Source organism: Molothrus aeneus, chromosome 10, assembly GCF_037042795.1.
Source record: "Molothrus aeneus isolate 106 chromosome 10, BPBGC_Maene_1.0, whole genome shotgun sequence".
In the NCBI taxonomy this organism is placed as follows: Eukaryota; Metazoa; Chordata; class Aves; order Passeriformes; family Icteridae; genus Molothrus; species Molothrus aeneus.
Window position 1 is genome coordinate 13,387,531 of NC_089655.1, and position 16,655 is coordinate 13,404,185.

Genomic DNA, 16,655 nt, shown 5'->3' on the forward strand with positions numbered 1-16,655 from the left:
TTTTTTTTTGTGTCCCTACTGCCAGCTGTTATCATGAGGACTGTAGGCAAGAAAAGGTAAAGAACAAGGGATGTTTATATATAATTTAATGTGCTCAAGTTCACCAGGCCTGGTGAAATATACTTAAGGGCATTTAGAGAATGAGCCATTGTGATTTCTGCCCCATGGGTGATATTTTCAAGAGCACCTGGAGGCCAGGGGATTTCCAGAAGCCTGGAAGAGGACAGATATCATACTTCCCTTCCCAAAGGAGCTAGACCTCTGGAATTGCCAGCCAGGCAGCTCACCTTCAGTGCACTTGATGCAATTGCCACACACTGCCCTGTCAGTTTTACAGATGACTGCATCATAGTGTGATGCACCCTGCCTGTATATGTTTACTGGGAACAAACTGTGCTGGGTCAATCTAATCTCATTTTGGCTAAGCAGCAGAGTGGCTAAAGGGGAAGATGTATCCCAGTAAGTGTTTTGTCACAGTTTGTTACAGTCCCTCATGATAGTCTCATGAGCAAACTCATCCTCTAAGTGACTGCTATTTAGTCCCAGGACCATATCCTTGGAAGACCATATCCCAGAAAAGTTTGCACTCAGAAAAAAATATGCACAGAACCATGCAGAGAAGATTACAGGCCTTTTGGGGGACAGGGTTGAAAATGATCCTGGCAGGTCAGATGGAGTCTGAAATCAGTTGCGTGGAATGCAGTAAGGACAAGCACGAGGTGTTCCTCTCCGGAAACGCAGGAAGGCAGCGCCTGCATTGGCAGCAGGCTGGGAAGGAACTGGCGCACACGGAGCGAGGTGGCTGCATCCATGGGAGCTCAGCATTGTTCATGGCTTCCTGCTTCCCCCTGACATCTCACTGCAGTGCCCCAGTGCTTGCCAGGACCTAATCCTAAATCCCAGGAGCTTCCCTGGGAAAAAGCCATGGCTGTGTCTGTAAGAGGGAGCCTCTCCACTGATGAACATCTGTGTGATCTGCCTCTCCTCAGCACCACTGCACTGGGATCCTCCAAACTAGAACAGGGGAGAGGAGTAAAGAAGAGAAGGGGAGGCAGCCAAAAGCTGGAACAAGTTGCCTCAGGGTAAAGGGTTTGTGGAGCTGCTGGGCTTCTCAGCCAGGAGCAGCCCTTGATAGGCACAGGGTGGGGTGGGCAGGCAGAGCCTGCAGGGTTGCCAAGGCAGGATAACCAGGGGATAGGAGATAGCTGGGAGGAAACCACACAGTCCCATTGAAGGCCTTTGGAGAGAACCTGGGCAGCAGGCTGGGCTGGAGCACGATGGCTTTCAACTCATGGAGCTGGAAAGGGGAAGCTGGGAGATTCTTTGAGAGGGCAAAAATCAGACAGCAAAGGGAAGTGGAGAGAGGCTTTGCAGGAGCAGTTGGGCCATTGCTGCCAGCACCTCACTTGATTTGTGCTGCTGTGTGGCTCCTGCTGGGGAAGATCATGAAGATCATCTCTAGGAGGACAGTCTGGCTGCTCCCATGGGAACTGCTCTAGGTGTTATCCCAGCCAACAAATCTACCATTTTAAAAACAAGGAGGAAGTACCATATAGAACCTAACAAGGAATGTACTTAAAGCCCCTGAAGACCACAGAACATAAGATTATGTTCACTTGCTTCCATAAAAATCTATAGCTGCTCCATTTGTGGTGTTCTGGACAAAAGAATTGAGCACTTTGTTTTACAGTTAAATAGTGGCTAAGGTGGTGTGTGCAACTATGAAACTGGTCCCAATTTATATTGCATGTTGAAGTCAGTCTTCCAAAATCAATATGTTTTGTCAATAATGAGTAAATTGTAGCTGGGAAGGTTGCAGATAGAGTTGCACTGGTGATAGGGGAAAATTAATTTCCATATGAATAATACAAACAATTTTTACTGGATTTTTAAGTTGCCAGCCTATGACTTTGTTTCTCAAAAAGCAGTGGAAATATTTCTTCTTTGTTTTATAAGTATTATGTAAGATTAGAAAAAAATGCAAGGAAAGCTCTTTTCAGTGCTCAAATGACAATTGGCAGTTGCATGCAGATATAGTTACGGCTTTTTATATAGGTACAATAAATCTCTCTCTTTACAAGCTGAATTTGCTCCACTTTATACACTGTTAAGTAGTGAAAATTTGCTTTATAAAACTTGGTGAGATGCAGTAGCATCTTCCAGTGAGGCATCATACAACCCTCATCTGTTTCAAAGGGAATGTAATAGTTTGGTGACCATGTTGTTGACTATTTGTAACACCACGAGGAGATTGTTTTCGTGGCTAGATAAGAGGGCCAACACAGCCCGTTTGATGTGCATTAGAAAAGCTTCCAACTTTGTTTGCTGTTCTTGTTGTACTGGGAAAGAAGTCAGTTGTGAAATGACATGCAGCCATGGGGCCAAGAACTCATTCCTACTATTGTCATAATGCCAGTGTAACTATATATTGATTTTTAAGAGAACTGCCCTGTTTTGCTCACGTTCATGATGGACATTTCAGCTCTTTTCCTTCAGTACGTGTCATTGTTCACTGGACTGAAGGTGGAGATGAGATGTTGTATACTATATGAATTAAATAGCCTGAGATATTCATAAAAAACTAAGCAACTACATGTTTTTTATATCTGCCTGGCTGCAGAGGCTGCTGAGCAGGTGACTGTGGGTGGGTTGCTCACCTTGTTTGCCCTTGTGCTGTGGGAGGTGGTATCAAGTGATAAAGGAAGAGTGGCAGCCAGGCATGGTGACTCACCAATTCAAAACTTCTTCCTCCCTAATGAGGCAGAGCTTGTGATTCAGGGAATAGTTTTGTGAATTAAGTCTCAAGCCTGCTGTGGAACTGTGTAGCTAATCTGTGCTCTTTTCACTTTTATTTGTTATTTACTACCTGAGCAAGGCTCTAAGGCTTAGGCAGCAATCTTGCCTGGAAGTAAGCAGGTAAAATTTGGAATTTTAACTGTGTTTACATTTGACTAAACAAAAAAACCAAAACCCCACAGTAATAACAGAATCTCTAATGATAGCAGTGGGATGGGGAGGAAATAAAGGAAAAGGTTGGAAAGGAAAGCAAAGCCAGGAAGTTCTTATTGCCTATAGAGTGAGAAAAAAAAAAAGTTCTTTCTTCCTTAGCCAGAATCTCCTTTCATGCCTCATGTGTGTAACTGTGCTGCTGTGTAGCAGATCTTCACTGAGCAGGTATTCCTGAACATCTGACTCCAATTTCTGTACAAGTTATGTTACCTGTAGAGCACAGAGACCAAGGCAGTGGAGAGTCACCCATGGTCCTCCCCTGCTGGCACAATATTTCAGCATGTTAGGGATGTGAAACCCATCATGAGGAGCCAAGAGCAGGGTGGGCTTTGTGGTGCTTCAGGGCACTGGGTCACTGATGCAGTTCTGGAAGTGGTGCTGGAGGGAACAGGAGGGTGGCACACTGGTTTGTGCATAATTGTGCACCAAGTTTACACCTGTGTGTGCAGTGTCAGTAGCTTCTATTTCCTGTCCCTGTGAATATACCCGGCCCCAAGCTGCATTGCTGTTCTTCGTCCATCTTAGTGGGACACCCTTCTGTTCTGCTGAACAGGATGAGAATGGAGATGGAGCCAGGGAGCTGAGGAACATGAAGTCTGACCGGATGAAAGTGCTACAGATGGACGTGTGCAGTGACCAGGAGGTGGCTCAGGCCGTGGACTTTGTGAAGAGGACCCTGAGGGAGCCAGAGGAAGGTATGTAGGCATCTTTTCCTCACAGAATCCTTTCTACAGAGCAGACCATGCATTTACCAGGTCTTTTGCTCTGTGCACCACCAAAAGAGGGTTAGCAAGCCTAAAGGCCTGTGACAGTGTGTGGCTAGCAGTCAGGCTGTGCTGTACTCGGGTCAGTGAGGACAATTGTCTTGCTATTGATGTGGCAGCCACATGGAAAGAGACCAAGACTGGCTGGAGGATTAGGCTTTAACTGTACATCCCATAAAAAGCCATGAGTGGCATCTAGCCCACAAGTATCTGTGTCTTTGTCCTTGAATGTTGTGAAGGGCACAGAACAGCCAAAGCTTGATCCCTTCCTTACACTCCTGCCACACATGCTCCTAGCTCATGCAGACCTTGCAAGTGACCCTACTAATGAAGAGGTGCTGGTCCCTGGCTGCTTACTGCTGCTGTCCCCTCTGCTGTGTGGGTACAACTGAGTGCTGAGCTGGAGCACAGATTTGAACTGCCCCCGAACCTGGATTAATCTTCAGTCAGATCAATCCATGTTTTCAGTTTGCCAGACAACATCCCAGAGGTGATGTGTAGTGGAATCCAGGGTAGGCTTGGCAGGGGTGACCTTAATCCACATGTCACCTTAAGCATGAGTCCAACTCATGGATCCCAAAGACATGTCAAGGGAGAAAAGAGTTCTTTCCTTCTCAGAAGTGCTTTGGCAGTGAGATGTGAGTTTACAGTCAGAGCCTGATGTGACACCACCTGACTTCTTCCCATGTGATTATGTGAGACTTCTTGCCCTGCACAGGCTTTTCTGCAGCCTCTGTGCCAGTAGCAAGCTGGCCAGCAGCTGTAGACACAGGCTGAGGGTGAACTGATTTTGACATCTGTGGCTTCAGGACTTCCAGGTTGTGACTTGAAGGTGGTTGCTCATCTTGAAGCTTGGATGGGTCTGCCATGGCCCTGGTTTTGTTCACAGCAAGTATGAAGCTAGTAAATAACAGCAGCTCTAATCTTCATGCAGATTACGTGAGCACACCTTTCCTAAAACAAGCATATGAAATGTAACTGAGCAATGTACCAGCTCTGATCCCACACATGTTCCCTCTGCATGATTTTTCTTCCTACACAATCACCCAACCCTCGTCATGCTTTTCACAGCTTCTTAAGCTTTTCCTGAAGAGCCCAGCAACAGCAGTGGTAGCAGAAAGCCTTTTTCCACTGAGTGAAAGTTTGGAAGGGAGCAGCTCTATTGCTTCTATAAATGCAGCAGTGTTTGCAAAATTGTGTGTGTAGCAGGGACAGAGAAGTCTTGCATCCCTGATCAGCAAGTTGGACTGGTTCCTCCTGTAGCTGTTTGCTTTAGCACTGTGTGCAAAGAAACAAAGGCTTCTTTTTAGGCCCATTGGTGTGACTGAGGTTTGAGGCTTCCCAATAAATAGTACTCAATAAATAGGTGCAGAAACATAAAGACTATTTAGACTGAGGTGCCTTGCACAGAGGTGTGGTTGCACACTGAATGTGGCCCAGCAGCTAGTGCAGAACAGTTTTTGGGCTCTGCAGTTCTTTATACCTCTTCTCCCTGTGCTGTGCACATAAGGCTGAACTCTTTTGATAGGAGTGCCCGTTTGTTTTTGGTCTCATGCAGTTCCCACTGTATTGTTGACTCTAGAAACGTAATAGTGATAAGGCTCAGCTCAATAAACACACTACTGTCCAGCAAACAGCCCTGTGACTGGGCTCCCCTCAGCACTTTGTTCTGTTTGTAACATGCCCTGATCTGTGAGCAGTGGAATTCCAACAGCAAACTGTGGTAAATAATGATTCAGGGACGTTCATGAGAACTAACATCACAACCCAGGAAATGGGAAATGGTACAGAAATTTACAGGAATTTGTAAGGAATGCTATGCAGAGGTCAGTTTGTGACTGACAGTTTGTCTTTGGTAAATTCCTGCCAAATTTTCTCAGAATGTTGTTTTGTTAGTGGTGAAATTACTCTGAAATTACAAAGGGACCCCATTCAGGGTGAGATGCTGTGCTGGATGCAGATCAGTGTGAATTTCAGTCATCTTGACTCACTAAAACTGTGAGGTTCAGTAAACAGCTGTACACAGCTGGACACAGCCTTCAGGGAGAACAACCTTAGCTGGGAACGGGGCAGGGTTACTGGGGCCCATGTGAGAGCACAGTCAGTCTGCCAAGGGCATGTTGATGTTTTTAAGTGCAACAGGAGGATTAATTTCATTGCACATTGGCAAAGTATTGCAATTTGCTTACAGGACTATGTTTGGTAAAATAGGTGGTTACTATCAGACTGAATCAATACAGGGTGAAAGTTAAAAGACTTTCATGCATCAGAGTAGGGAAGCCATGGAGCAGAGGCAGGGCAAGTAGCCCAAAAATTTTTGAGAGAGAGCTTGATAACTTTTATCAACAGGGTGGCATGACATTGGTGCTTTTGATAGCAATGTTGGAGCTCCCTGGACATGAAGACTCCTTCTTAGCCCTGTGTTAGTTCTTGGCAAGAGGAAGGTCCTAGAGTGGAAAGGGGTCCCAACTTCAACTGAGTCTAATGCAGCCCCAACAGTCCAGCCCTGACTCCAACACAGTGAAAAATAACCATGGTGTATGGCAGGATATCTAATAAGGAGCAACCCTATTGTCTTGTTCCAGCTTCTCTGTTTGTTCCTCGTGCAGTTTATGGCTGCATAGTCCCATGCTTCAATAAATCCATGAAGTATGGATTCAGCCCTACAGACCTTTGCCACTGGGAGTCCTGCAGTAATCACTTTGAAGGGTCAAGTCCTTGCTGACCCACTAAGTCCTGACATGTAGAGGGTTCATCACAGAAGCTCTTGGGAAGTGCAACCAATTTAATTTTGACAGGACTGCATGTGCAAAAGATATTAATTTTTAAATTCCAGTAGTTATAAAGGTTGGTTGTAAGCTTGCTAGCTCCTGATAAAGTTAGGGTTGAGGGAAACCAAATACTTGGACTAAAACACAGCAGCTGTTAACCAGGCCATGAACGTACAGATCAATACTGTGCACTCTCCAAACAGAGTTGTGAAGGGGATTAAGAAATCAAAAATACCTGTTTTCTTTCCTTTTTTTTCCCTCCTAATTGTGGGAGAAAGTCCAGCCCCTTCCAAATTGCAAAATTCATTATAAAGTCACTGAGTGGAGACAAACCTGGGATCAAGAGGAGGCTTAAAAGAGAGCCAGATGCAGCCTTATGAAGTCCCAGAAGAGCATTTGACTGTCAAGAGGCAATACTTGTGTGGCCCCATCACTTTCCTTGATGTTCCAAACAAGCTCCTGGTATAGGAAGACCATATTTCATCTCCTTGCTGGATTTTTCTCTACAACTTACTTCTATGAAAGTACCCAGTTCTTTGCTAAGGTTTTAGGTTACTGTGAACAGCAAGGGAAGTGTTTTCTCTGTGACACTCTTCCTCGTTCCACTCTTTATTCATGTGTTTGTTGGCAGGTCTGTGGGGCCTAGTGAACAACGCTGGCATCTCAACCTTCGGAGAGGTGGAATTTGCAAGTTTAGACAACTACAAGAAGGTGGCAGAGGTCAACCTATGGGGCACTGTGAGGGTGACAAAAGCTTTCCTGCCTCTCATTCGCAGAGCTAAAGGTACATGCTGGGCAGTGGGGTAAGGCTCAGAGCTTTTGTAGCACAGCAAAGAGATGTAGGTAGGAATGCAGGCTGTACTTGGGGGAATGCCTGTGCAGTCCAGGGAGGGTTTCTGAGGATGCCATGTAAGCATTTGGTAGTACAGGCTATTCTTGGGATAGGCCAGGCACCTACACAGCAGGTGCTATCTTAAACATCCAAGATATCAGAGACTTTTTTGCAGTGTTGGCAGATATCACACAGACAAGGCAATCCAGAGTCCACACAGTGGTCATGTTTGGATAACTGCATCTTCTCCCTTCATGTTATTCCATTCACAGGTGACTTCAGGTAGTGACAAAACAAATGAGATTTAATGACAGCCATTTCAGATATCTTACAAGACACTGGTATTGTCAAAACTCTTTGTTTTATATTGAAAAAAGATATGTATGAGCAGAACTCTGAAGAGCTTCTTTATTTAGCATGTGTGGGAATGATGGTATAGGTGTGTGTTCTGGGAGGATAAAAGGGGGGTATATTAAGAAGATTGCTCAGATGCCATTCCCAGACAGCAATTAACCACTAAAGAAGCTCTATCTCACTAGAAAAAGTATCTTACCCATCAGGTCAGCAGGTCTCACAATCCCTCAGGTCTGGAATGAGACAGTAGAGCTGTCCACTTGTTTCTCAGCTGAAATTTCGAGCTGCAGAAGGATATTGTGCTCCCTGGCTGTGAAAATGCTCTCTTGTAAAAATAGCTGGTGGAATTTCAAGGGCTTGTTTGTAAGTGTATCTGGAGCATAGTGGACATAGTGCTGAGACACACAAGAGGAATGACCACTGCTGTCACTGCCCTGAGTCAGTGTCCCAAGGGCTGTCATGGGCTGTTGGTAGGAATTAGGACAATTGCTCTCCACTGCCCAGTGAACAGCAGCACATCAAGTCTCCCCTTGTTTGTCCCAGGAATGGCCACTGTTGAGACTTGTGGCTGACCAGCTGCGTGAGTGGGTTGTGCTGCTCATGCTGCAGGTGCAGAGAAAGCTCTACTCATTCTCTGCCATCCAGCTCAGGTCTAAAAGTACACACATGTGTTAGGCAGATGAGCTGTCAAGCTTGCAGAAAGAACTAGAACACTTGTATGAAATCACACAGAGTTGTGAGCTTTGCAGCTCATGACACTCTAGGCTGGGAGCTTGAGCCCTTCTCTAGCAAGACACATGGGTGAGGCACACTTCTGAGAACACAGAGCTAACAGTCTCGAAGATCATGGTACTTCCCTACTTGGAAATGAGGAGGGAAATGTCTTGTATGCTTTGTAAATTCTTTGATGCAGAGGAAGGCATGTGCACACTCCCCTGGAGAACAGGGGTTAGCCTTGCTTGAGGCAGGAGAGAAAAGCTCCATGACAGGGGGTGTGTATTCAAGATTCAGATTTTACAAATCGGCATCGTCCCACTAAGTACCTTTTACTGGGATGTTCTGGCTGCTGCTTCTGCAGCTCATCCCCGTCCCTGGTGGTTCCTCTCTAGGCCGTGTGGTGAACATCACGAGCATGTTGGGACGCATGGCGAGCCCGTCTCGCTCGTGCTACTGCGTGTCCAAGTTTGGGGTGGCGGCGTTCTCGGACTGCCTGAGGCAGGAGATGTACCGCTGGGGCGTGCGCGTCGTCCTCATCGAGCCCGGCAACTTCGTGGCAGCCACGGGCATCCTGACGGCTGCCGGCATCGAGAGGCAGGCCCAGGCTCTGTGGGGCGGGGCCACCCTCACCGTGCGGCAGGACTACGGCAGAGAGCACTTCGCTCGCCACGTGGCCACCATGAAGTCCTTCGTGGGCAGTGGCCTGAAGGACATGTCTCTGGTCTTGAATGCCATCACCGAAGCGCTCACGTCCCCGTGCCCCAGGAACCGCTACAACCCCATGGAGATGTACTGGTGGGTGAGGCTGCAGGTCATGACCCACCTGCCCACAGCCATTGCCGACTGGCTTTACATCCCCGGAGCCACGCTGTAAACAGGCATCCCTCCAGGGCTCACACACAGGCTAGGGCTCACCTCTGCACTCCTTGCTGCTGTGTCTCCCCTGGAGATGCATATGCTTCCACTTTGAGTTGTGGAATTTCAAGTCCTGTGTTGTGGAATGCTAGAACTGCATGGTTTTTTGGTTCTTTTTTCCCCCTCATTCTTGCTGTTTGTATTTCTTGCTGTGCTGATTAAAGTCGAAAGGTGTTTTCCTTTTAACTATGGAGGAAGCAGAGGAAGGTAAATATAACGTGTCAAATATGTGGCCAGTGTAATTAGGTCAGCAGATAAATTTGGTTTATTAATGGGCTCTTGCTTTTCCTTACAAGGGCAAACTGCTAATAGCAGAGCAAAGCTGTTGCTATGAGATGGCTTGAAGGGAGAAACTAAAATGGGAAACAAAAGCAGAGTTTTCCATTCGGTTAAAAATGGGTCAGTCACAGCCTTCCATTGTTTCCTGATACTGCCAAGAAGCTCTGCTGTGCAGTGACTGTCTGCTCTTTCCAGGGAAACAGCAACACTGCCTCTAAACAGCCTCATTACCTAGCTGCAAAGAAGGGTTCTTCCCTCCCAGCACTGTGGCCAGGAGATGCCAGAGCCAACAACTGGGCACATGATGGGCAGTGAAAAACCCTACTAATAATGAGGTCTGAGCCATCTCTCAGCAGCTCCTCTCCACCTGTTTCTCTCTCCCTGGGACAGGGTTTAAGCTGATGTAGCAAACAAATTTGGCTTCTTGGGCTACTACCTTACATGCCTGAACTACTCAACTGTGATACAGACATTGCCCAGCCATCCCCATTTCCTTCTGGCTGGTGAGGGGAGATGCTGTTGGCTTTTCCAAATCAGTTTTTTCATTTATCCTCTGCATTTGAACAGTGATGGGGCACTGTGCAGCTAGTGTAGCCTGACTATGGGCTCTGGAAGGATGCTTTAAGGGACACATTTCATATTTTTAATATTGCACAATGAAATCTCCATGTCACACAATCATCTTCTCAATCTACCTCTTGATAACTGATATGATATATCTTGCCCAGTATCCCAAAGGATCTCTTCTGTTTGCCACATGCAGGATTTCAATAATGTTTTCCAAGTGCATGGCTGCCTGCCATGCCCCATTCCCTGTGTTCCAGTGGTGACCACTGGTGGAGCAGCCAGTGAGCTGCAGGCACTGCTGGCCAGGCTGGGACCTGAGCCTCTCACTCTTAGGGACCAGCTTTTCCTTCCACTGTTTTGCCTTATGTGAGATTAAGTGGCTGTGAAAAGAGCTTATTGATTGCTCGTTCTTCATCTGCCTCTGCTAGCTCTGACTTGGAAACTGTGCCTTAAAGTTTTTGTATGCCACTGTCTGCAAATTCTTGGAGTCTGCATGCAGCCATGAATGCTGTGATGCCTTCACGAGGAAAGCAGCTTTCCTTTGGAGATGCTGTCAAGGCAGCTTGTCTTACAAGTAACAACTGCTAGAAATACTGCTGTGCAGTTTGTGTCTTTTCCAGATCCTCTGCACATGGAGATTTCCTGGGATTCAGGACCCAAAAGGATCCCACTGAACTGCAGCTTAAACAGTAATCACTTCTGCCCCCTGCACCGTGAAATGTGATTAATGTTAAGTAGCTCTGATTTGCACAGAGAGAAAAATAAATTGTAAGATTTTTGAAGCATATGTCTCTGGCTCCAGTGCTCATTTCTACATTTGTTTTCCCACTTCTTTTGAATCTGAGGTTGGGATTTAATTAGGTTCAGTAATTAAGGAGGTGGTTTAATAATAACAATTAATGATGTTTCAGCAGGTAGTGGGACTGTGGAGGATCAGTGGGAGCTGCCTGGAGCAGAATGGGCAGCATGGCCCATTTCCTCAGCAGAAGGCAGTTAGAGAGGCCTCTCTGTAAACACTGTCAGTGTTTGTATTTTGTGTGGTTTCCCTCGAAGGAGATGGTTTAGAGCAGTGCTGTGCATTATTCATTGCCTCAGCACTCTTCATGTAACTAATCCAAGGGCTACAGCTGCCTGGTAATAAGGATTAGCTCCTCTCATGGACAGAATGGAGACTGGCAAGCCAAGAAGTGTCCCAGACCATGCAAGGACCTCGTGGTTGAGCCAGGGTTAGGATTTCACAGCATGTGAGCCCCAGTCCCCTCCTGTGGCCCCTGAGAAGTGCTAAGGAGGGCTGTTAGTGCCTGATCTGGTTTCTGCCTGGGAGGGGAGCTCTGTCTGTCTGGGGGAGAGAAGAGTACATGTTTCATGCCAGAGAGTTGCACTAATGTGGCATTGAGGGCAGATTTTTGGTCTGCTGGTAAGTAACAGAGGGAAGAAAACTCAATTCCAGTTGACAGTGACCCTCCAAGCCTGAGGACAAAAGAGAGAAGTTCAGTGAAATCCCATGGAAGCCCATGCTCGTTGCTGCTGTAGTATCCTACAAGAAATTAAGCTGCCAAAGCTTGCCATGGCTTTTTTTTTCAAGCACCAGCTGCTGAGGTTGTGGCACTGTCCCACCTTTTTCTGCATGTTTCTCACAATGCTTAGGATGGTCCAGCTCCTTAGTGCACCCCTTAGCCTTTGCGAAGTGATCCTGGTTTTCCCTTCAGATCGACAGCTTTTCTGTGATGGCACTAGGAGCCAAGAGGTGGCCAGTCCTCTGCATGAGGTCCTGCCTTGCACAGGGAGGTGCTGGCTCAGCCCTCTGCCAGTGGCCAGGGCAGTGCCTGGGCATGGGACCTTTGGGGTTTCTGCAGGGAGTGTTGCTCTGCAGCACCCAGCTCTGCAACAGTGCCACCCAGTGCACCTGCATACGGGAGGCTTGCTCAGCCTTTTGGAAACTTGAAGACCTCAGAAACTCAGGATGGGTTTATCTTCCTAGCTTAAAGATCCCCCTTAAACATGCTGGTGCTGCATAAATAGCAACAGCAGCACCTGTGCTTCTGGCTGGGGTTTTGAAACACAAGTTTACAGCTTCTTGTGTAACCACAATGCTGAAAAATGTCCAAACCAATACCAGCAGGTTTCTCGGCCAGCAGCCTGAGCTCTGGGTGTTGGAGAGATGCTACAAATAGAGAATTTGTAAGAGAGCCAGCTCCACCTCCGGGGCCTGGCCTGGAGCCAGATACAGTTAATTCATTCTCAGCAGCGTTGGAAGGGCCACAGGGATGTTACTGATACAGCCCTATCATCGTCTCCCCTGGTGCTCTTTGAGGCAAGAGCAGACCTGTGTTTTCACCTCAAAATACTGATAAATAATACCTCAGCCCTGACAGCAGCTTATCAGAAGGCACAAAGTATCTGCATGTGCAGGTCTCCTGCAGCATTCAGTGCCTTCTCCTGTGGTGTCTTGAAGGGAAGAGCTCTCCAGAGCCCTTGGCAGGATGGCTGGCAGCATCATCCTGCCAGTGCTGAAGGCAGCTCTGGGCACAGTGCCTGGCTGAGCCAGGGTTCAGTGCACTTATCACAGCATGGTGCACTGAACATGCCTTAATTCACTGCCTGCAGGGCAACTTAATTTGGTTCCCTGAGGGTGCTTTTTCTCAGCACTTTTTGCCAACAGAGCAGTGACAGAGGGGGTCTCTGCCCACCCTCTTGTGCAGTATTGCTTTCATCTGCCCTTACAGAGAAGGTGATTGTGTTTTACCCCCATATGTATGGCCAGGGGGTACTCCACAGCCAGCATGGCACAAGGTTGTCCAACCCCCTGAGCATGGCCCCTGATATGAAAACTCTTTCTTGTGCAGGACCTAGCAGATGATGTTGAGAAGGGCAGTGGTGTTTCGCAGTTGTTTCCAGCTCCAGCACACAGATGGAACAGATCTGGTCACCTGAGATCTTCCTTCACTGTGTTTGACAAGACATCAGTAGAAGTCCAAATGGGAAAAATGAAAGAATTCTTGCTTTGGTTGTAAAAAGTGTGTTCAGCAGAGGAAGCAGGTAAGAGCTGGTCTGTTTTAATGGTTTAGTGGGGACTGAGATGAAGCACTTCTGGCCCTGGCACTGCTACAGGTTCCCTAAATGCCCTGAATAAATCACTCTACCTGCACCAAGCTCCCTTGCTTTCCCAGCTGCCTCTGCCACTACCCTGCCCATGCTGGAGCTATTGTTATAACTGATGCCAGAATAGGTATTATCCCCCTTCCCACAGGCTGAATTACTTTCTGTGGTAGAATAATAAATGTGGTGACTTCAGTCTTCTGCATGAAGGCTGCTACAAGTGGCTTTTAAAGTCCTCTGAATTGTTGGAGCTGCAGGGAGGAAGGTGCCAGGGTGAGGGCCGGCATTAACACCACTGTGCTGCTCTTAAACAGGCCCCAAGGTTAACCATCACCCCACAGGCACCTTGCCCAGGGACCTTGAACAGCAACTTGGGGGAAAACTCTGCATGCTCTATTACTGCACACCAGAGCAATTGTGCTCCCAGGGCTGTGGGTGGTACCTATCACCTTTTGGGGTCAAGTGCTGGAGGAGAAGTCATTTTCCTGGTCAGACTTTAACCAGGGTTACTATGACAATCAGCCAGCAGGCTGTCCTTGTGTCTCCTTCCTGGTTCCTCCTTGCTCAGAGGTGTTGAAGCATACAGAGCACAGCAAAGCACCTTCCCTTTCCAGCTCTAATGAGAGGCAACCATTGCTCCAGGAAGCATGACTAAGGAGGGAGCTGTTGGGAGAGGGAATGCACCCTGGTAAGGCCCCATGGCTCCATCCCTTACTGCAGGGAGGGATGTGTCAGTCCCTGTGTCCCTTTGGAGACATCCAGTGGGTGTCTGGAGTATGGCTGTGCAGCTCTCCTCCCTGGGGGAAGCTGGTGCAGGTACTTGGCCTGGCAGCCCTCCAAAGAAGAAATGTGGGTCAAGTACTCCAATACAGCTGAGGTGCACTTTGATAATGAGGAAATGCCTGCAGAAAATCTGCCTGGGGACTCAGAAAAGGCTTCAAGGTAGCAGTGGCAATCTTTAAAGAGGGTGAAATGGTGTGGTGGCTTGGCTGTTGGCACGAGGTGGCTTTGAAGAGCTGCAGGACACAGTCATCCATTGGATGAGTGGTCTGTCCATCCCAACAAGGGACTCCAGCACTGAGTTTTCTCAGGGCCAGCACTGGTGTGGGGATGGAGCCAGTGCTTTTACTGGGAGCTGCTGCCACACCATGTGCACACACAGGAAATGCTCCTCTCCCCATCTTTCCCATATACTCTCAGCCCACACACTAAGTTACAACCTCCTCCCCTCTCTGCACATGTTCTTTTGCTGTACACCTTTATCAACAAGCAAGTCCCTAAGACCCTGTAGCCCAAGAGCACATCTGGACCTTCTTTTTGCACCACTGCCACTTTCACTGCCCTGAACCACACATGGCTTGCCTGGTTCCCCCAGGCCTTGGGGACCCCTGTAGGGAGTGGCTGCTCCCTTCCTGCAGCACTAAGAGGCACTGAGAGGAGCAGGAAACCCCCAGCTCCTGCTTCAGGCAGCTTTCCCTCCTGCAGGCACAAGCCAGGAGCTGGCTTCCAGCTCTGTTTGTGCATGGGCACTTACAGAATCAAAATCAGTCCCAGGTTCATCTATTGCCTCCCAAGGAAGTTCCTACACTCCTGTACATCTGTCCTGGTGCAAGAAGCTTTTGTTCTAGTCCATGGGTAGCAACCATTTCTCAAGAATAATTATGTCAGGGAATGCAAGATGTGGCATGTGGAAAATGCATGCATGTCCTCATGTCAGATCTCTTTACACTGAAATACACACCTGACTAATATTCCTAGGCTGCAGCACAGATAGACGTATTTTTAATATTGTCTAAACTAATCATTCCTAAGATCTCCCAACTGGTTTGAATGAAACTCTCTGTGAATGGCATCTCTGTGCCATTTCATACTGTAACCATGCATTTCACCAAAGTCAGAACACTGACCACTGAATTTATGTTATTTATTTTCTGTACAATGTAAATTCCAGTCCAGCAAACACTTAGGCCTGTGTTTCAATGCAAGCTGTGTGTGCTTGGGCTCAGTGGCCTCAATGCAGCTATTCACAGGCAAAGCCAAACACATATGCCAGTGTCTTTGTGCTCTCAGCCTGTGTGGAGGGATGAGACTTGCTCTTTCAGAAAGGGTATTCTTAAAATTCTCCTCTGAACTGTGGCGTGAGATTGGGGGGACTCAGAGATATGGGATGGAAATGCTGGGCTGGCTGGTGAAGGAGTCCTTCAGGGGCAAAATGCTGCCCTTGGATCTTCCTGATGTACATATAAAACATATGTAAAACAGCCTTAAGGCATAAGAGTGAGGGATATCTGAGAGTCTGAGGCCAGCCCTGAACTCCTTGTGTGATTCCTGGGCTCCTGGTGCCCAGGAATGCAAGTTGCTGACTTGAAGCAGGCTCCAAAGTGCTCTGGCAGCAGGAGAGCCCATGTCCCTGCCAAAGGCCTTCCTGCTTGGCTGCAGGACAGCATAATCTGCAGGAGATTTCTTAATTGCATTCCTTAATATAATAGAGGCTGTTCTCTCTTTCCGTGAGCAGAGCTGCGATTACCCACTCACTAGAAATCTGTGTCGTGAGGAAGATGTAGGTTGTATATAGGTCATAGAAAATATAATTGTATAACTGCATTAAAGCATGCCTGGGCTAAGGGCTGAAATGTGGCTTAGCCTCAGAAAATAGGGCTGTGGGTTTTAAATAGCTTTACTTGGGCATCTCTTGGACAGAGCTGGTGATGCTGTGAAGTGACCACTGTGCTTCCTCCATGAAAAGAGAAAATCCCTTTGCGGGAAAAGCTCTCTGAACATGCTTAATGACATTTTTAGATCATTTACAGTATGTTTCAATAGGCTAAATGTTGCTGGTTGAGAAAAAAGCATAATGAATCCACTGGGGAGTGTGGGAGCTCTCCTCTGAGAAGGGGAGGCAGAGCAGGGCAGCTGGGGTGCTCTCTGGGCTGGGCTCAGAGGATGGGAGCAGCACCCTGTGCTGAGCTGAGTCACACGGCCAGGGCCCTGCAGTGCCCACAGTGCTCAAATCTGAGTGGGCATTCCCAGACAGGACCCACAGGAGTCTGGAAAATGCCCATGGATCTGCTCCTACATCCTTTGGAGATGTCTTACTCTGCCCCCTTAGGCTGTGCACTCCTCCCTCCTCTGTGAGGACAAACCTGGCTGAATGCCTGCTCTGCCTGGACCCAGGGTCTGCTGTGAGAACCCAGCATCAACAAAACTTTTTTAACCTTATTTAGCAGCGTCAGGCAGCCCTTCATGTGGGACACTGGAATGCAGCAAACCCCCAGGATTATGGGCACTGCTTAAACTCCTGTTTTTATGGTGAGCATATCCACAGGGTAAGATGGCACCAGGCCAAAG

The 16,655-nt window shown here is 47.6% G+C and overlaps 1 protein-coding gene across 1 annotated transcript in view; it reads left to right on the forward strand.

Annotated features, from left to right (window-relative positions):
- The window catches only part of LOC136560505 (D-beta-hydroxybutyrate dehydrogenase, mitochondrial-like), a 16,913-nt gene extending 5,918 nt beyond the window's left edge, over window positions 1-10,995 (forward strand). Inside the window, exons 3-5 of the mRNA XM_066556367.1 lie at window positions 3,563-3,704; window positions 7,176-7,328; window positions 8,840-10,995. Of these exons, the coding sequence (XP_066412464.1) occupies window positions 3,563-3,704; window positions 7,176-7,328; window positions 8,840-9,321 (777 nt within the window). The 3' untranslated portion in view covers window positions 9,322-10,995. The remainder of the gene's footprint in view (window positions 1-3,562; window positions 3,705-7,175; window positions 7,329-8,839) is intronic.
- Window positions 10,996-16,655: the final 5,660 nt, after the last annotated feature.